The sequence below is a fragment of the Pundamilia nyererei genome, unplaced genomic scaffold (assembly GCF_000239375.1).
Source record: "Pundamilia nyererei isolate P.nyererei 1_Seehausen unplaced genomic scaffold, PunNye1.0 scaffold00145, whole genome shotgun sequence".
NCBI lineage: Eukaryota > Metazoa > Chordata > Actinopteri > Cichliformes > Cichlidae > Pundamilia > Pundamilia nyererei.
The window spans coordinates 408,948-428,689 of NW_005187546.1; the positions used below are offsets into that span (position 1 = coordinate 408,948).

The following is a 19,742-nucleotide window of genomic DNA, read 5'->3' on the forward strand; positions in this document are numbered from 1 at the left end:
CACACACACACACACACACACACACACACACACACACACACGCCTTTACATCCTTAAATCCATCTCTTCAGTTAACTAATGACTGACACATCACTAGCTCGTTAACATCTTACTGTAACTGTCTAACTGATCTCAGCTGGTGGATTCGATAACAGTGGGAAGACCCATAAAGAATCGACTCGGTGCCCATGCATGTCATTCTTTTTTAAGTGTACCTGCCTCCCAGACTGTCGTATCACTCTGTACTCTGTACTATCTTCTTGCCATCTTTGCATCTATACAGTTTATTTTATCGTTTGCCGGTGTGGCTGAACATTGTTTGTATGTTTGTACATACTTCTCATTTTTCTTTTCTCCTCTTTGGACTTGGAGCACCAATGTCGTGTTAGACTTTATATCACCACAGTTTTTTTTTTTTGTTTGTTTCCGTGCCCCACTTCCTCCTTATGTTCTTTCCCTTCCTCCTCTCCCCTGTGTCCTGATTTGGAAATGCTTTGGGCTTCAACGAATGGTGATGCATATGACCCCCACGGTCAGATTAACCACCGCTACCATTCATACAAATATTCGAACGAGCAAATAATTCTGCGATAAAATCAGAGAAAGAGACAGGTAGACTTTGCTCGCAGTGACCGTGTCACTCCGGTGAAGGATTTGAATATTGAAACAGCTGTGCCATGATAGTTTTTTTCTTTTGCTTCCTTTTACACTTGCTGTTTGCGGGCATAAATCGCCATGAATCGCAGTGTATGACCCAACAGGTATGAAAAATAATCAATCTCTCAGAACAAGTGCTCACTGGGTCTCTTGCCTGTAAAGACTGACTGTGTCGCAAACTCCATTTTGGTTTAATGAGTAACACGTCTCCATCTGGTGGCCAGTTGGGGCAACAACACCTGTCGCTTATTGTCTCTGTTAACACGGGGCTTAGGCTAATTTATTCATCATACAGCTTCCTGCCTCTTTACCTTAATTGAAACTCTTTCAGTCTGATGATATATTCTTAGCATATGGACAGCTGATATAGAGTTGCAAAAAAAAAATCACTGGAAAAAAAGAACCTTATAAATAATAAAGCCTACACGTACACATGCATTACTGTGACTGACCCTACTTAACAGAATCCAGTGCTTTTCTGCAGCTGCATCCAACTTCCAAATCAGCACGTATCTTATCTGATGCCTCATTTTGTTACGTTGCTGGCTGTTTTACATTTTTGACCATTTTTTTTTTTTTTTGTCTGAAAATGGTTTGCCCAAACCAGCCATATTATCTTTTTTTTCCTGATGTTTTTGCTTTAATTTCATGGAGCACACAGAGATGCATGAATTATATAAAAGGACATTCTTGAAATCGGACACTGTTTGAACAATGCGACCTGTTAATAAAAGGAGCAAACTCTCTCAGCCAACAGTGGATGACTGCATGAAGAAAATGACATGCATGTTTCTACCAATGACATGGAATACAGAAGGGTTTGCTACTTTATTACAGTTGATGATTACTTAACAACACATAGCAATAAAGGGAAATAAAAGTGTCCACTCTGGACCTCACTGCACTTGTGGTGGGTCTGTTTAGTAGATGAATGCTGCCCAATGTTCCTTTTCTTCTTGTCCAGCTGCTTTGGGGCCGGAGGGCGTAGCCTTACCCAGATTTTAATATCGGGGAACTCCTGATAGTACAAGTACACCTTCCCCCTTCTCCTAACCTCCTCTTCAACCACTTGTTTACACTCTGTTGTCTCTCTCGGATCTCCCTCTCCCTGTACCTTTCCCTCCCTCCCCCCTTCTTATTCATCATGCCCTTTCGTGCCTGGCCCTTACCCCGACCAATTGAAGGATGGATGAGGAAGACGGAGAGGACGAGTCGGGCGCCTCACGTGGCGGGGTGCACGATAACCTGTACCGCGTTCACATGCCCAGTCTCTACAGTTGTGGCTCCAGCTACGGTAGCGAAGCTAGCCTGCCCGCTACAGCCCACACTGTCAGCAATGCCCCCGTCACTGAATACATGTGAGTTAGCACCCACCGCTAGCTAGAGGCTAGCAGGATCATACACTGCCTGCCAATAGGTAGCTGATGCTTGCCCTCCCCCACACCATGTGATCTAGGCTAGAAGTGCAGCAGTGCTTACTGCTTGTGGTAATGATAAGTTAGAAAAGCTGTTAAATAGTTTTTTAAAATATGTATGGCTTGCATGTCGACTGCAACACACTGTCAGCGATATTTGTTACTCAGTGAGTTAGTACTTATCATCTTTGAGATGCTAAAAGAAAAACAGCTGCTTGCTGTATTAAAAAAATTCAGCTTTGCACTCGCATAGTTTAAGTTAATAATTGCACCATGCTTGCTGTTGGCACAGGACTGAATTGCTTGTTCATAATAGGAATTAGAGAAGATAAGTAAGCATATATCTCTGCACAATTAATAAACACAATGCAGTGTTTGCTGCAAAGGGAAGAATGATGGTTTTCAAGCCACAAAGAAACCAGAAAGTAAGACGTGCTAATTTGAGGTTTTTGGACCATCGAAGGACCACATTCACCATCCCTGTATGAGTCTATATTCCAAAGCATACCACAGGGTTTGGTTTGAGCTTTTCCTGAAAGTTAGATGGGAAGTCTCATCCAGTCATTACTTTCCTTTTAGCCATAGCTAAGCTGTCATTGCATAGGTACACAGTCTCATATGGTAGTTGAATCTGTTGAATATGACAAGCTCCAGATTGTCATCAATCCTGGAAAATAAGTTTCATAACATAGTTACAAGGTTTAGGAGCTGGTTTGGCAGTAATGCAAATCATATGTTTACAGTTAGATGAACAAAGCATGCAAATCCATCGTTATTAAACCACAGTACACTAAAAAACCCTAAAAACTGAGTGTCGCATGAGCGCTGGCTGGCTTTGATTATATAGAGCTAAATAGAAAAAATGTACAAGTGCAGCTTATCCATGCCGGGGTTGTTGGTTTCTGTACCCACGGTGTCCGCTTGCAGTAATAGAATAAACAGCCTCCTCAGCATTTAGCTCCCTAATAAATTTTGCTTGCACAGGACATTTACAGACTGTTATTAAGTTAAAAAATATTCTGTTGAATCCTTTAATAGTTGAAATGTTGGCCTGAAAAAACGATTGCTGCAGAGTTCTTTTAAATGTGGGCCTGAGGCTAATCTCCGGTGGCTATCCATGATGATAACAGTCCTATTTCACTGAGTCCCATTGTGAGATTCAATATTTTGCCTTTGTTCTGAAAGTATGTTAATTATGTTAGACTGTGGCCGAGGTGTTTTAAGCCCCTGTAGTACCAAGCTTACGTCCTACGTTGGCAATAATTATTGAGGTAATTTTTCAGAGGCCATATGTCAGAGTCATTGTGTTTCAGCGATGAGCAGATCCGCACATCATGAGCTCAGCAGCAGGGTGACGACATGCAGTAACCTCTTATTCTATAATGCAGGAGCCAGAACGCAAACTTTCAGAACCCTCGGTGTGAGAACACCCCCCTGATTGGCAGGGAGTCCCCTCCACCCTCTGTAAGTGCACACTTTCTAGAACACATTCTCCCACAGCTATCTTCCAATAGCCACAGTGCTGCTGGGACACATTTCAAATCCCACACAGTTGGCATATTATTCATTTAAGCGTAACGAGCAAAGAACGGTGTAAATTATTCACTATTTCAGATGTTTCATAGCGCGCTATGTGTGGATATTGGAAGGTAGCGCCACCCACCCACCCCAAATCCCTAAAACACTGCAAGTGTCCTCCGTGCTCACACTAGACCGTGATCACAGATCGCCTTCATGTAGGTCATTTTGGCAGCCTGGGAAAACTGGAAGCTTGAAAAAGAAGCCTGTCGTTATAGTAAGATCTGCACTTGCATCAAAAGAAGGGGGCAGACTGTTTCGATAAGCGCAACTGCCGGGTCATGTTTGGCTAAAGTTGTCTTCTATTTCTGATGTAAAACGTCTGGTTGGCGCTGGGTGATGTGCAGACCACATAGATTTTTTTTTTCTCCTCAAAGACTTTTTTTTTCAACCTCGAACTTTTTTTTTTTTGTAAGAAATGAAATGCTGACTGTTATGGCTTTTAAAAAAGTGCTGCTGGGCCTGTAGTTGTGGATTTCGTTCCATGCAGTATCACCTGTACACTTCTACATTACAATACTGTGGAGTGACAGCATTTATTGAACAAATCTGGTGTAATTACTTCAGGGCTCGGGTTGCATTCCTCGCTCGGTGCAACCTGACCCCGAACCCTTGCGGGTCAGAGCTCATATAGCTTATATTGCAATTCTAGCAAAACTTGAGCCCAAGCCTCTTAAAAGTTCCCGCTCCTCCTTCCCTCCCTTGTTCCCACACCGTGTCTATGTGTGCATCTTCTGGTCGAGGTGTATGTGTCCTGTGTTTCCCCCTCACCCTTCACCATTGCACAGCCACAGGAGCACTTATTCCCCCACCTCCACTGTTGAAACGTAGCAGCCAGCAAAACGGCCTGCCGCTCGCCACTCTTAAGACAGGGCCGATGGCTGGGCCGCCGTCCTGTGCACAGCTGCTCTTCTGTCTTCTGCAGCGATGTGGAAACCGCAGACCTCCGACTGTAACTACCTCGGTGCTCCCGAGAGACCACTAACTCATACCAGGCTAACCTACTACATCAGAAGTAGAGCAACTAACTACGAATGAACCACATCTGCTAATTTACAATAACATCATCCTGACCTAATCAGCTGTTACACAATGAATAACTGTTGTAATCAAACCCCGGCTGTCCAAATGACTGGTCACAGTATTTCAGCTGTACATGTGTGTTTGTGTTTGCCTTTCATATCGATCTATCTACAAGCATTAATCTTTGTTTGTCCGTCGTTTCCTTGTCTTCTTTTCATCCTCTTCTCCTTTCTCGTCATTTCCCACTCTCGTCCCTTTCTGCTTCTTCTTCTCTTCTTTTTTTGTATCCCCCGTCTCTTCAGTACACCTCCAGTATGAGAGCAAAATACCTGGCGACCAACCGACCAGACCAGAACCGACGCTCCGTTCCTAACGACCAACTGGATCCCGCTAGCCGGCCTCACCCCGCTGCCAGACCACAGTCCTCAGTCCACTAAGAAAGCACTTCAGCCACAACACTGCCTGAATCCAGTTCTCACAGCCAACAGCAAGATCCAACACGGCCCACAGCACCAGAGCTGGGTGCTTTTTTTCCCAGTTCTTTTTCCAGGTCCACTGAATTTAACCAACACTGACCGGTTCATCAGCAGAACTCATCAACCAGATACCACAGCACATGACTGCACTTTTAAAGCTCAACTTCTACTTCTTTCCTACATAAAACCAACATAACTGAAAAGGCAGAAGAGCACATCGTAGAAGATCAATGCTTCTGCTTCTCTTCTTTATGGACACACACACACATACACACGCCCAAGCTGCTTGATCCACCACTGCTGCGAAGCCATAGTTTCTTCCTCCCAACTTGCATCTGTCCACTGCCGTCCAGTGAAGGCATCCACGCTGCTCTCACTGCTCAACCGCCCCTGACACACTCACACACAGGCAAGCACACAAACACACACACACACACACACACTGTACAGAGCTGTAAATAGTGACCATGTGCTTTATTCTGAGTTCATGAAAAGTAGACTGTTCAATCCTTTACTGGTAACGTGGTGTGCTGTGTGTTTATCATGGAAATGTTTGCTGTATCTCTCATACAAACACACACACACATGCACACACAAGTAGGAAGATAGTCTAACCAAACACTCATTTGTGTAAATAATAAGCCAGTGAATCAGAAAGCCATGCTTAGATGAACTGTACCACCAGATCCCCATTCTCTCTTTAGCTTAACATTGTCGTCTAAGACTTGAATTGTAAGCTCAAAAAAAGAAAGAAAAAAAAGTGTGCCCGCGTGTCTTTTCCATACTTGTTAACGTGCGCATACGTTTCAGTTACGAGCCAGTAACCCTGTTGTGAAATGACTGCTTTTGAACTTTGGGAAAACGGAGTCTGAGACAACGGACATACGGAGGCTCAAACCTGTGCCAAAAAACTGAATAATTCAATGAGGGATGCCTGATTCTGCCCTCATTTCCTACTGCCTCCAGATATCTCGAGAAAGGACGGGGAAAAAAGAAACCTCACACGGAATCTTTTCCCTCCGTCTGTCAACGATAAGGGAAAGAGGAGAGACATTTGGAAAAGGGAAGGAGTGGACCGATAGTTGCAACTACACATTTGCCAGGTGCTATGTAAAGCGGTCGAGGATCCGGACTGAGGAGGGACAGAAATGTTTTTGTTACTTTTAATGCTTTTTTTCCTTTTCTTTTTTTTTAAATTCAGGGATTTGTTAAAGAAAAGCAGAGCGGCTTTCCGTGATTACTAAATGTAAATTGTGTCCCGAAGCCAGAAAAACTCCATTCCTGACTGGAAAAGATGTTACATCAAAGTTTGTTTTTATCATAAGCTGACATTGATGCTGTGATACTGTGACCAACTGTAGTATTCTGTTTCTTCCTGTGCTTTTATTTTGGTGACCTCAGATTTAACCTTTTAGCGCAGATATTGAATCTTTTATTTTCTTTCTTTCTTTTTCTACCCACAAGCACAAATTCTCTTCAAGGTGACTTTGTGAGATGGAGAAGTAAAACTCACTGCCTGGGTCACTGCCAGTGGCTTTTTCCCCTCCCACTCTGTGTACAGTATATAAAAAAATCCAAACACAGTAGTCGTGAACCCGCGTGTGTGTGACATCACTGCGACGTGATTGGCCGTTGCTCTATGTCACTGTTACTCTGTGTGAGTAGTGATTAAGTGACTGGCAAAGCAAGCAAAGGCTGGCCTATCTAGCCCGAGTCATTCCTATACTGACGTTGCACACACGTTAATGGACACACACATACACACTTTGTGCTTTACTGACACACACCTTCCATACATACTGCAGTATTCTTTAAAGCCCATCTTTCCCTACTTTTATCCTGTTTACATTCATATCTAGAGCGATAGTAGCAGCACGTCCCCCTCCACCATGCTGATAACCCCGTGCATTATGGGTGATGTAGTAGGTAGTAACCGAATTAAAGAGAAACCCCCAATTCTGTAGTCGACCACCCTGAACTCCCGTACGCTGTTGCACCACCCGATCCTGTACAGCATTTTAATACTGTCTTATTAATCGATGACCACTTCTCGTATTAGCGAGACAATCTTACATGTGTGATTTTACTAGGAAGGAAACGTCCATGTTATGGTAACAATGCTACCTATGGTCTAGTACTTTTACAATGTTTTATTGCACCATGGATGCAAACAGTGTTAAGATCTGTGGGACTAGTCACTGATTAATGGCCTTTCATAATGTTTTTAAACTCTTACAGCACTCTTCATATCACGACATGTCTTCTTCTTCTTCTTTTTTCTTTTTTTAAGTGTTTCGCTGTCTTGTAAAAATCAGACTTTAAAGATAAAATAATAGCTAGCTGTTTTGTAGGATAATAAAGGCAAGAGCAGCGTTTTTCCTCTCTTATTAATGGTGAATGACTCTCTGTCTTGCAACTGTTTTAATAAGACTATTACAGTGTCGTCCGCGCACCTGACGCAGTGCTGCGTTTGAAGTTCTGTGCCAGTGCTGTCTGTGATTTGGCTGCTCTGGTACAGTATGTCGTGACGGGTGGGAAGAGCCCAGTAAGAGTCAGTAACGAGTGGGCGCTTCTCCGTGTGGTAATTACAGGACTTCAAATGCACGACTGTTCAGATGTGACAGACAAACAATGTTTTCTATGGCTGTTTTTATTTTCTGATGGTTTAACTAAGATATTAATGATATACATGTCAAAACTGTGGTAATGATATCATTCAGCCTGGAATAAATGTTTTAAAAAAAGAAATTAAAGCAACTTTAACGTACTGATGAAGACCGTTGCGTCTGTTTTTTTTTCTTCTTATCACCCTGTTCCCTGAAGGTTTTACCAGGTTTAACACAGATTTAACAAGGTGCTGCAAACATTGACATGACAACATTACACAGTTGCTGCAAATTTCTCTGCTGCACATCCAGGATGGAAATCTGTTCCACCACATCGTAAAGCTGCTCTACTGGACTGAGACTGCTGACTGCAGAGGCCATTTGAGTGCAGTGAACTTGTCGTTATGTGCGAGAAACCATTTTGAGATCATGTGAGCTTTGTGACGTGGGTTGCTTTCATGTTTTTTTCCACACTATATGTCTCAACTTCCTGTTCTTATCTGACAGGAGTGGTGTGGTCTTCTGCCGATGCAGAGATGCTCTTCTGCATACCTGGTTATTTGCGTTACTGTTGCTATTATCAGCTCAAAGCTTTAGCCATTCTCCTCTGCCCTCTGGCATTAACAAGGCGTTTCCACCCAGAGAAATACCACTCACTGAATATTTTCTCTCTTTAGGACCATTCTTAATAAACCCTACAGATGGTGGTTTGGGAAAATTCAAATCGATCATCAGTTTCTGAAATTCTCAAAGCAGTCCATCTGCTACATTCAAAGTCACTTAAATCACCTTTCTTCCCCATCCCAAGTTTGAACAATCTTAGTGCCTTAATGGATTGATTTGCTGTCATTTCCTTGACTGATTAGAGGTTCGCACTGACGACCAGCTGAACAAGTTTATCTAATAAAGTGGCGGATGAGCGTCTTTACTGTAAGCTGATATTGCAAATGTTTTAAAAGTGCTGGAATCTCTTCAGTGACACTGAAATATTGGTTTTTACAGCCATTTAATTTGGCAGACTCCATCATTTCATTATTGATGTGATGCTATTTACCAGCATCTTCTCCTGCACCATCAAAATGAATCAAATCACATCAAGAGGAAAATAAAAGCGACTGGACCGATGTCAATGAACAGAGAGAGCTACTTCCATTAATCTTGACAGTGTAGATATTACAATAATGAGTGCAGCTGATGTGAAGCTTGAATCTCTATAGAGCTACATTTGCATGGCGAATGATTTGTTTGGTCGCTCTATGACCTCTAGATTCTTACAGATTAAGAGCAGCAGTTTTTACTGATGATTAATGAAACCTAGGAGAATAGTATAAGATAAATTTAGCCTAGTATATTAATAAACAGCAAGTTTACGCCTCAATAAGAGGACTGTCATGGCCACTTCTCCACCTAGTGGTTGATAGAGCGTTTTCAGACTTGTGCGCAGAAGTAGCAGCAAGCACGATTCATGCATTCATGAGACTCCAGACGATGCAGATTACTTTGAGCAGGAAGCAGAGACTCTAACAATATCATTGCTACATTTACAAGTTCAGTGTTTTGAGAGAAGTGGCACTGAGAATCTACCATCCATAATAAAATATGCCATGTACAGTTTAGACATACCAAACAGGCCGCACGTTTAACGCTTTAGACAAAATTCATGAGAGGACAAAACTTTCGGCTTACTTTTTATTTTGCAATAATGTCTGGATTCTGGATTAAATAAGGGGAATGATTACTTAATAAGCAGCGCAATTTAATTTGTAATTGCGTTGTTTAAAATGTAATCTTGAGAAAGACAAATTTTGGATCTCACAGGCTTGATGGTGGAGCTAAAACCTACAGTGTTAGGCGGATAAAAAGACGTCTGACCTTGAAATGCAGCGCAGTTACACATACAGCCAGCAGGTGTCGCTGTCCACTCAGATGAGTGTGAAAGCCCAAAGTGATTTTTATTCACTGGCTAAGTTTTCCTCATGGTTAACACAGCCTGACACCGGTGGGTTCACAGCGGGAGAGGGCACACACACACACACACACACCTAATCTTTGGGTTCTGCCTTTATCTCTTGCAGGCCCTTCTGCGTGGCTTGATCAGATAAGAGGACTGTTAGTGTGAATGTGTGAGGGAAATGTCAGAGGGTTATGAGTGCGGAGGAGAAGTCCCGCCAGACAGAAACCCATAGATTCATGAACAAGTAAAAAAAGGTGAAAGGTCAGAGTGCATTTTTCTTCATAGCTCAAAGACTTCAAACAAACGGCAGATTTCTTTTCATGTAAGAAGTGAGAGTGTATTTGCATGTGCAATTTTTATCACTCCAACTTGTTTGTGATTGGAGAATTCGACAATAAGCAGTTGAGTAAAGAGAACAAACAGCTGATTGATAAAACACTTTAATTATAACCATACAGTCCAGATACTGGAGAGAGCCTTTCTGCTTCAGGAGCAACAGTTATTATATATACACACACACACACATTCACGTGGGGAGGGGCAGGGATGGACTTTTAATTGCACAAACTTCCTTCAACACACAGAAAGACATCAAGACGACTCAACATGAGTCAATGCTCAAAAACAAAAACATTTTCGAAGCAGTGCAGTCATGTTCCTTCCATTTGCATCAATAACAACCTTTACAAAGAAGTTTTTGTAAAGGACAGTTTGACATTTTGGGGAATCTGATTGTTTTCTTGGAGAATTAAATGAGAAGACTGACATTACATCATACGACAGAGTAGCCAGGCACAAACAAGAGAAGAAAGTCATTTCCCCAAAATGTCAGACTGTTCCTTTTAGTCTTTTAATCAAATGACAAACTGCAAACAGCAAAAATAAGAGAAAAACGTGAAGTTCTAAAATATATACACCCAAGAATGGGGTTTATATTGAACACTGATGTTAAAAAAAACAAAACAAAAAACCCCCACATTGTTTTAACACTATGGACACGTGGGTTTTTTTTTTCCTTCATGATGGGGAAATGCAGTGATATACATTCTCTGCTGTAAAAAAATCTCTTGAAAGAAGAGAGAGGATGCTCAAAGGAAAGCAGGACAGGCTCCACTATGCAGCAGTTTAGATCCAAGTGGGGCCAATTCTATAAAAGTCCTAATGGAGCGGCGCTACTGGTACTGAGCATCTCTCTACTTTCAGACTGTGTCATATCTTGCACACAAACTCCAGATAACACTGGTGAAATCAGATCGACACATTGTCCAAATTTGCCCTTTCTCGTGTAGCACGCAGCAGGAGAAAATACGCCTCAGAGCGTGCAGAAGGCATGACTCATCGTGACTTCAATAGACTAATACCTACTCGGCATTCTTCCACAGGCGCAATCACACATCACGCAGACTCTCGTGTTCGTGAACCGGCATGCTAAGGATCAGTCGATCTGACTGCAGCTTCCCTGGGTTATGTCGGCAAAAGTTCAGGCCTTGAGGTGCGTGCCTGAATCATCGCTCCAGGCCTGATAAACTTGAAACTAAAATAGCTGAGAGTTTGCTATGAGTAAGCTGGCGTTGGCATTCCCTGTTCTCAGAGGATGAATGCGATCTTATGATCATAAAATGTGTTATAAATCCATGTAGTCAGACCAACATACAGACTTTAAAAAGCCCTGCTTGAAGGAGAAAAACATCTTTGACTTTGACATTTTGAAGGCCTTTTGCATTACTGCAGAGTCAGATAAATAAAATTCATACTGTCGGGGTCAGCATTGCGAGTATGAAGGCACAATAAGCCGTCAGTTAGCACAGCTTGGCAAGAAAAAAAGAAAAAAAAGAAAAAAAAAGCCAATCTCCATCAGTTTTCCACGTAAAAGTCACGTGACTTTTACACACTGGGTCAGAGTTAAAGTGTCCTAAAAAGCCTGTCTTCTAGTTGAGTTGTAGAGAGGCAAACACAAATCTCCCAACTGCCTCGAGACATTCTCCGGAGTCGGGAGCGGCGGGACTCGGCAGATATTTACGTTTTCTCCCCCATCGGTCCATCCCTTCCTCCCTCTTTTGTCTCTAGATGGGTGTTAAAGTCGCCAGGGGCCGGGGCACCAAGGAGTGTCTGGGTACAGCAGACAATGGACAGACCTAAATCTGAGAGAGAGGGGGGAAATGAGTGTGACAATGCCTGGAAGCTGCCAACTGGGGATTTCAAAATAAGGCCGTGGATACAATCAGTCACACACACACGCACACAGACAGACAGAGGACAAAGCCAGGAAACTTGTAGTAAAACATGCACCACAAGTGCTTACATAAAGCTTACTACACATGTATGAAAACTATATTTGAAAGCAGACTGCCAAAGCAGCTGTGGGATTACGATGAATAGATTTTAAAAAATAAATGAAAAAAATAAAGAATAAAATAAACTTTTACAGGCTTTACTGATTTTCTATTCCCCTCCATTAGCCGCCAGTGGCTCACAGCGAGCTTATCTCATTACCTCCCACCATCTAGGCACACTGCCATCAGCGCCTGCTAACAAAGTAGATAAATAAAGAGAATTACCTCAATTCAATACACAACAATATAATTACTGGCCAAAGAGCCAAGGGAGGGGGGAAAGAAGGGAAGGAATCCCCTTAATGTGAGGAAGCGTGTTCTCCAGCCTTTTGTTTTGCTTTGCTTGGATGTGCTACGGTCCTTGAACTGTAAATAATCACAGTGAAGGTGACCTTTTGATTTTTTACTGACTATTTTAGAGATCAAACAATTACACCGTTGTGTCCTGTGCTCAACATTACATAAGGAAACAAACTAAACTACCAACGCCGTTGTCAATCACTTCCAGGGCCAAGTGTAAAGTATGGTAGAGAGGGATTGGAGTTGGGCTTGGCCAAGCCTTTCCAGTGAAAGGAACTCTTAATGCTTCAACATACCAAGAGAGTTTTGGATAATTTCGTGCTCCCAACTTTGTGGGAACCGTTTGGGGATGACCCCTAACATGACTGCGCACCAGTATACAAAACGAGATGTGGATGAGTGAGGTTGGTGTGGAAGGACTTGACTGGCCTGCACAGAGTTCTGACCATAACCTAATAAAACACTTCTGGGATAAAATGGATGCGAGCCAGGCCTCATCCAACATCAGGATCTGACCTCACAAATGAGATTCTGGAAGAATGATCAAAGATTCCCATAAACGCACTCTTATGCTTTGCGAAAAGTTTTCCCAGAAGAGTTGAAGCTGTTAATATGATGTGTTGACATAATAATCCCTCAGATTATGAGATGTGTGAGAAGGCAGACAAGCGAATGTTTTTGACAACATACGGTCACATGTTGACACAGAAAATTTACCTGGTGGGATCTTCTTCTATAGTAAACAGGCCTTTCACGTTAACAGTGTTCCTGCTGTTGTCCACTGTGCCATAGCTGAGAGTGACCTGATGGGAGGGCGACATATATGAGGCTTGTTAGTTTGTCTGTGAGCAAAAGCCACCAAGGCAAAGTTTGTGAAACTGAGCAAAAGGGAGAGATCCTCAAATTCTGATGCAGATCTTAATCACGCTCTTTGAAACTGTGATTGGTCTTTGTGCAAGATGTCTCCTCATCTGCCCTTTTCGTTTCTTTGGCGTCACAATGAGTCTTTGTGTGGACGTGTGTACCTGGTTGTGTATGTCTGACACCAGTCCCAGATTCTCCAGGTGGGAGTGAAACAGCCCTGAGCGGATGAGGCTCACGCCGAGCAGCGCCTCCACGATGTAACCAACCGTGCAGTCATCAGGGAGGCGGATGTGCTCAGCTGTGGTCATGAAAGTGCCATCGCTAGAACAGAGAAGGAAAGAATCAGTAGATGAGACCTGAGGCTGAAACGGTGCCAAGAAAATAAACTAATTAATTAAAAAAAAAAAAACAAATTCATCTTAAGTGAGGACTTACCTTGCCCAAGGTTTCATCTTCAGGGAGAGGCCACGGCTCAGACAGAACCCTGCTCCTCCGGTGGCAAACCAGAAACGCACTTGCTTCTACACACGCACACACACACACGAATATAAATGGACTGTCCACTTCCTCTCTTATTAATTTATTCATTTTCCACTTTGTTTTGTTGTGCAGCGTCCACAAATCTCTTTTGCAAATTTCTGAATGTCGATAAACAATCTTAGGACCATTGTGTGACAATTGTTTCAGCTTCATGTTTTTATTCTAGAGTAGCTTTGCATGTCCCAGTGTCTGAAACAAGCTGTTGTCGCTGCCTTCCAACTAACTTTAAACCAGCTTTATTCTTATTGGTTGCCCCTCTCAAACAGCTAGTGGAAGGGGCTGCTGTACGGTGGCCCTGATCAGTCAAACACTTACAACAGCAGCAAATAGGCAAGATAAACGCTAACAAACCCCCACAGAACACAACTGAAGTGTTTTTGGGGAGACGATAACATGAGAACAGCTGGGGAAATGACAAGCTAACAGTATCCGGCTAATTACAAATATATTGACACGATTATATGAATCATGCAATTAAAAAAAATAAAAAATAACCCCACCCCCACACACAGTATCTTTTTCTCCCTGAAAACACTGATGAATCCTCCACCTTAAGCGTGTCTCAGTGTGACCCTTCCCATGTTTTGGTTTCTGTCACTTCCGCAGCTGTTCCATCACGTTACTGCGAGATCGTTTTTTCTACTTCTTTTCATTCAGCTCCTGTTGTGTTTAGTGCGCTTTTGCAGCATTTTTTCTATTTGCTGGTGTTTTCTTATGTTACAGTCTGTTTGACCTCTCGGGGCCACCGTACTCCCGTCCGTCTGTGACGTCAAAGAGAGCCAGGAGTAGAAAGAAAGAAAACATGAGAGAGAAGAAGGAACAAAAAGGTGCAAGCCTGCATAGTTACAAACCTAAAACATTCAATATTTCAATTTTAAGGTAAAACTGTTCTACGAAATCATGCCAAATTACCATTTCGTCAGTGCCGGGCCTCTCCGTGGCCTCTATCGGTCGCTCCAGGCTGGGCCGCCCAATGTAAACGTCCTGTGTGTGGCTGTACTGAGACAAGAGTTTCAGCAGGGAGCCTGTGTTCAGGTAGTTATCATCATCAACGTGACAGAACCACCTGCGACATAACAACGCTGTGGGTTAGTAAACTGTGTATGTGGGTGTGTGGTGCAGTGTGGTGTGGGTTGCGCCTTACTTCTTCCCAGAGCTGATAAAAGCGTCATACTCCAGAGACATTTTACAGGACAGCGCCTGACGATTGTGTGCCTGCGAGCAGTTGGTGTTGATCAGGTGAGCTCCTGATGATCAATAAGAAGCAGAAATCAATGATCGAGGCAGCCTCGACTTAAGCAGTGGAGCTGTTTAAGTATTGGATTTCATTATATCCTGAATGCTTCAAAACACCCTTATAAAAACACCCCAATTACACATTTCTGCACTGTGCAATACAATGAGAAGAATAACTGATTGAAAGATGAACAATTCCATGAGTAAGAGGAGGAAAGGCCTGTTGATTAAACTGAAGTGACTTCCTGCACTTTGTGGAAACATTACTGCCCAGTCAGCAGCCTGGTCCCTGATTTCCTGCCTCGCACACTGTAGATAAGACTGCAGCTACTCAGCAAAACTGCTGTGTGTGTTTGTGTGCGTGTGCGCATATGTGTGTGTGTGTGTGTGTGTGTGTCTCACCTATTCTTTTCCTCAGCTTCTCATCCTCCCCATCAGTGAACACGTATGTCTGTGGAACAAAGAAAAAAAAAACAAAACACGACGGCGGTCATATTATTTCAGTAATCTTTCCCGAGTAGCACAGAAAGAAAAACAGCAACCACGCAGGTGATGACTGCATCAGCATTTCACAGATCACATTTGTGATTTCAGGTGAGACTCATCCCGTTTCCACGAAGCAGCAGTAAGCAGCGCCGACGCTGTGCTGACTGAGCGCCAGGCCAAAGGTAAGCCTCCCGTCTATCAGCAGCGCAGCAGCTGGCTTCGACCCCCTCGCTGCGCGTCTGTGTGAGCGTTAATGTGGTGAGTGACAGGGTTGAGGGTCACTGTGCACTCAGGAAGCTGTGCAGACCTCGTAACCCTCCACAGGAAGTAAAAAAAACCAAACATACAAGTCTCTAAATAGTCTGTTGTTTTGGCTTTTTTTGTTCCAGGACAATGTGTTTGAAATGAAACAATCGCAGGTATAATGTGCCCACTGTTGGGAGTAATTCTGAACCCGTTTATAGGTCCTGGGGGGTAAAGAGTTGTCATATTTAATCCCCGCAAATGTTCAGGGGTAGAAGTAACGATGTGATCCCCTGCTGAATTTGTAAGTTTGCTCACTTACAAATTCAGCAGGGGATCACATCATCAGTTCCCCCAGTGTAGGATGATGCAGCCGGCCGTTTACACAAGGTATCTGATGATTTTACATCCTGTCAGCTCAGTCCAGCATAAAAGCAGTTAAAGTGTTAAAGAGCCAACTGATGGAAAAAACTGAAACCCCCCAAAAAGAAAAACACCTAGCTTGTTGTGCTAATATGTTAAAGCTAAATACAGACTGTGGGTCTGAAAAGGGACATTCTTTCTCATGGCCAGCAGGGGGCGACTCTATTGAATAGAAGTCCATGAAAATCACCCAATTTCTCAATATCAAATTTAGGGTAAACAAGTGTGGCAAGTGCAAGTATCTAATACATAAGGTCATCACTGTACTTGGCAGACAGTTTGTTTCAGGAATCTCCGATTGAGTGGATTTAATCTGTCTCTCCGTTTTCCTTTCATTGTTGTTCATAAAGAGAATTCTTCATGGTTCGTTTATGACTTTATTGTCTATGTTCGAGTGAGGCGTTAGAAACTTAACATCTGAAGTCCCCAAAACTCCTACATAGAACAAAAAGATTCTACTGCATTTCGATGGTAAGAGGACAAAGAGCTGCAGCGAAATCATTTAGCAGCTAAAGATCATTTAAATGCTGTTAGTGCTACAGCTTTCCTTGAAGTCTACAGAACTTCTCCACAAAAGTTGCCAAGAAGTTTCTTGCTCTGCCAGCGGACAGATGAATAGTTGATGCGAGAGGATGCTGCGGTCCAGACCTGGCAGCAGGGCAGATGCCCAAAGTCTGCTGCAACCTCCAGCCACAAACTGAATGCAAAGGACTTCCTAGGACACTAAATAGCAAAACCCATCATAGCACTGCGTTGTGTACCCTCCACAAATCTATCATGTACTGCACACTTTTTTCATTTGACAAAAAAAAATTAAGTCTTTGCATCTTATAGGCTCTTTGTTTCCAGGCTCTTTCCTTGTTCTTTAGTCAGTTTATTCCCTCCTGACATGCAGCATGAATATATCAACAAATCTTTGCTTTAAGTACTACGTGATCAAGAGAGTAAATGTGACTGACCCCAAAAAAAACAACACTCCAGCCAGCTGTGAGATTCTGTCAGTCTTTTTTTCCACTCCGAGCCTCTTAAGCCCCCAGAGTCAGCTTCTGCATCAGAACGCCTGCGTAAGAGTGTGTTCTATGACAAACCAGTGCACGCCTGAGCCAGTCTAAGAAGGCAGCAGCGCGGGGGGAGGAGGAGAAAATGTAGACCTTTTTTGCTTTTTGGGAGGTGGGGGTAGGTTGCCAGGAGTTGGGCTGGCAACCCAGGGAGAAAAAAAAAAAAAAAAAAAAAAAAAAGCAGCAAAAGCCAGTCAGTGTGGTGGAGTGCGCGCGTGTTTATCCTCGTGATCAGACACGTTTGTAACTTCCCATGAGAAATCCTTCGAGTTCCCAGGGTAGTTGTGCGTTTGTGAAGGTCTCTGACTGTGCGCGTTTCCATTACTCAGCAATGTTACAGTACAGAGGTGTGTCTGGGAAACAGGTAGGGTTACAAACACCTGACTGTGAGAGCTAATGCACGATTATGCCCCATACGCACACGCCGATTTCCACATAAACTGTATTTACATGTCAACAGTCTGGGTGTAGCACTGAACTCGAATGAGCTTCATCCCCTCAAACACTGAGGTTTAAATGGATGATCGCACGATCCGCAGTCACGTCTGCCTTTGATTACGAGCTTTGAAGCTGCTGGGTGCACTCAACCGCTGGCCCATGTGTTTTATAGCAAGGGATTCATCCTTGACTCACTCACCACCGCACCTCAGACCAAAAAGCTGTCTGTTCGTCCTGTTTGATCTTAAATATTTATCTGAAGCAGTGAAACTCCTCCTGTACCAGCCTCTCCCTAAAACTCCAGCACTTCTAAATCCTCATCACAGGACTAACGTTTAGAAAGGAAACTGTAGTGATCGGCCAATTCATTAATGACTCATTTGGGAGAAAGTTGAAAAATATTTTGTAGTCGTTTTCATTTTTTTTTTTTTTTTTTTAAATAGACACAATTACAAAAAGGCAGAATGTGGAGGTTTCTTCCTGTTAAAAATGAGTTTTTCCTTCCCAAGGTCGCCAAAGTACTTGCTTATAGGGGATCATCTCACTGTTGGTGTTTGTTCTGTTTTCTCTCTATTACTGTAAGATAGTTACCTTACAAAGTACAAAGTAAGGCGAGGCAGCCTTTGTTGTGATTTGGTGCTATATAAATAAAATCGATAAGATTAAATGCGCAGCTCTTTCATGTTAATGTTATCGCAGAGACAAAGAAAAAATGATCTGAATTGGCTCATGTCATTAGGCCTGCCTGTAGCTGTATCGTGTCAGCACATCAGCAGCAGTGTGATCAGCCTGTTTGCTCTCTGATCTCCATCTCATACATTACAGAAGGACCCATCTCCGTTTTACAGCTCCCTGCCTGGAGCATCAAAGAGCCGTGAGTGCGGTTCAGGGCAGGACTGATAATCTGGGTTACAGGGGCATTTTCCTAGTGGGCCGAATATAAAGGATTCATGTAAAACGAATGGCTACTTTGACCATGAGCAACTACTAATAACTAAAACTTGGCTTTTAATTGTCACGTGCTGTGTGGCCGCCTAGACCCACATTTCCAGGGCCATGTTATTTTGTCCCAGTCCAGCCTGTCCCGGACTCACACAAAGACTTGGGGATGTAAATGGCAATCGCAGCCTTCGGTGTATGAAACCTTTAGGACACGCCTTCCCCAATTGTGCCTTTAGTGAGTTGACCTGAAACTAAAGGGTGCTAGAAACACAAGTATACAGACTACCGAAGGGCTGAAACCGAAGTGCTTAAAACCAAATCCTGTCGTCATGATGTGAAGAGAAGCTGGCCCGTTACTGAGTAACAGGTGGGCCATCAAACTTACCTGTGGCATGTTCCTGGATATCCAGGTGTCCAAAAGAAGCTCCAGTCTCTGCCGGTGATACCTGCCGGTGGTTTTTACCGCTATGAACAGATCAGCCGGGGAGAGACGCTCCACCGGACCGGTTGGATCGCTGCTCCGCGGGGGGCCGCTCACCGCTCTTCTCTCCCGGGTCAGTTTGCTGAAATACGCTGAGAAAACTTTTCCGCTCGTACCCGCGGCTGGAAGCTCCTCCGGGACTCTGCAGTTTGGGTGTCCGCCAGTCACTACCAGCATCCCGGTCACCAGCAGACAGGTGACCGCGGCGGCAGCAGCGCGAGGTCCCGCGGAGCCGAGGGGGCCTTTTGATACCCACACAGGTTTCCACATCGTGGCTGCGTGGACGCTTTTAGAGTGAGAAAGTTTCTGAGAGCGCTTGTCTCCGGATTACAGCATCTCCACTGTAGTACCCAAATCACAGCCGTCCCGCGTGTCTCCTTCAGTGGATGACCTCCCACTGAGTGGCTTGCAGCTGTGTTTAACACAGAAGTTATCCACCAGTGGGCGGGACTGTTTTAGGTCCGGTTTGCATCCAGTGGCAGATTTGAGCGTTTAGTGTGGGCGGAGATCCAGCAAAGAAGCAGGGAAAGTCCGCTGCTGAGTACGTATGTGTATACAGGGGTGAACTGTATCTTTAAAAGACAAACTTTCTCAAGTTCCCTATAAATCTTTTGGGACTTTGTCTTGAATAAAGATGCAACCAGTGTGATCAGCTGCAGAAGAAAAACAACTCATGTAACCCCCCCCAG

The 19,742-nt window shown here is 43.5% G+C and overlaps 2 protein-coding genes across 3 annotated transcripts in view; one reads left to right on the forward strand and one right to left on the reverse strand.

Moving 5' to 3' along the window:
• The window catches only part of ttyh3b (tweety family member 3b), a 28,931-nt gene extending 21,007 nt beyond the window's left edge, over window positions 1–7,924 (forward strand). The window contains exons 13-15 of one of the 2 annotated variants that reach the window (XM_005744535.2): window positions 1,842–2,015; window positions 3,461–3,536; window positions 4,976–7,924. In XM_005744535.2, the coding sequence (XP_005744592.1) occupies window positions 1,842–2,015; window positions 3,461–3,536; window positions 4,976–5,110 (385 nt within the window). In that variant the 3' untranslated portion in view covers window positions 5,111–7,924. The remainder of the gene's footprint in view (window positions 1–1,841; window positions 2,016–3,460; window positions 3,537–4,975) is intronic. The other variant, XM_005744536.2, reaches the window with a different exon arrangement.
• A 2,209-nt stretch (window positions 7,925–10,133) lies between these two features.
• On the reverse strand, window positions 10,134–19,517 carry LOC102205566 (beta-1,3-N-acetylglucosaminyltransferase lunatic fringe-like). The gene is made up of 8 exons (XM_005744538.1): window positions 18,958–19,517; window positions 15,385–15,433; window positions 14,891–14,993; window positions 14,659–14,812; window positions 13,642–13,727; window positions 13,368–13,527; window positions 13,060–13,145; window positions 10,134–11,850 (listed from the first exon to the last, which is right to left on the reverse strand). The coding sequence occupies exons 1-8, from the start codon at window positions 19,321–19,323 to the stop codon at window positions 11,784–11,786; spliced, it is 1,071 nt and encodes a 356-aa protein (XP_005744595.1). The 5' UTR covers window positions 19,324–19,517; the 3' UTR covers window positions 10,134–11,783.
• Window positions 19,518–19,742: the final 225 nt, after the last annotated feature.

Excerpts from the sequence above, each read along its gene's own strand:
- LOC102205566 (XM_005744538.1), bottom strand. The coding sequence starts at position 19,323 with ATGTGGAAACCTGTGTGGGTATCAAAAGGCCCCCTCGGCTCCGCGGGA. Across the intron at positions 14,994-15,384 it reads GAAGCTGAGGAAAAGAATAG|GAGCTCACCTGATCAACACC; the intron begins GTGAGACACACA and ends ATTGATCATCAG. Across the intron at positions 13,146-13,367 it reads TGTCAGACATACACAACCAG|GTCACTCTCAGCTATGGCAC; the intron begins GTACACACGTCC and ends CCCTCCCATCAG.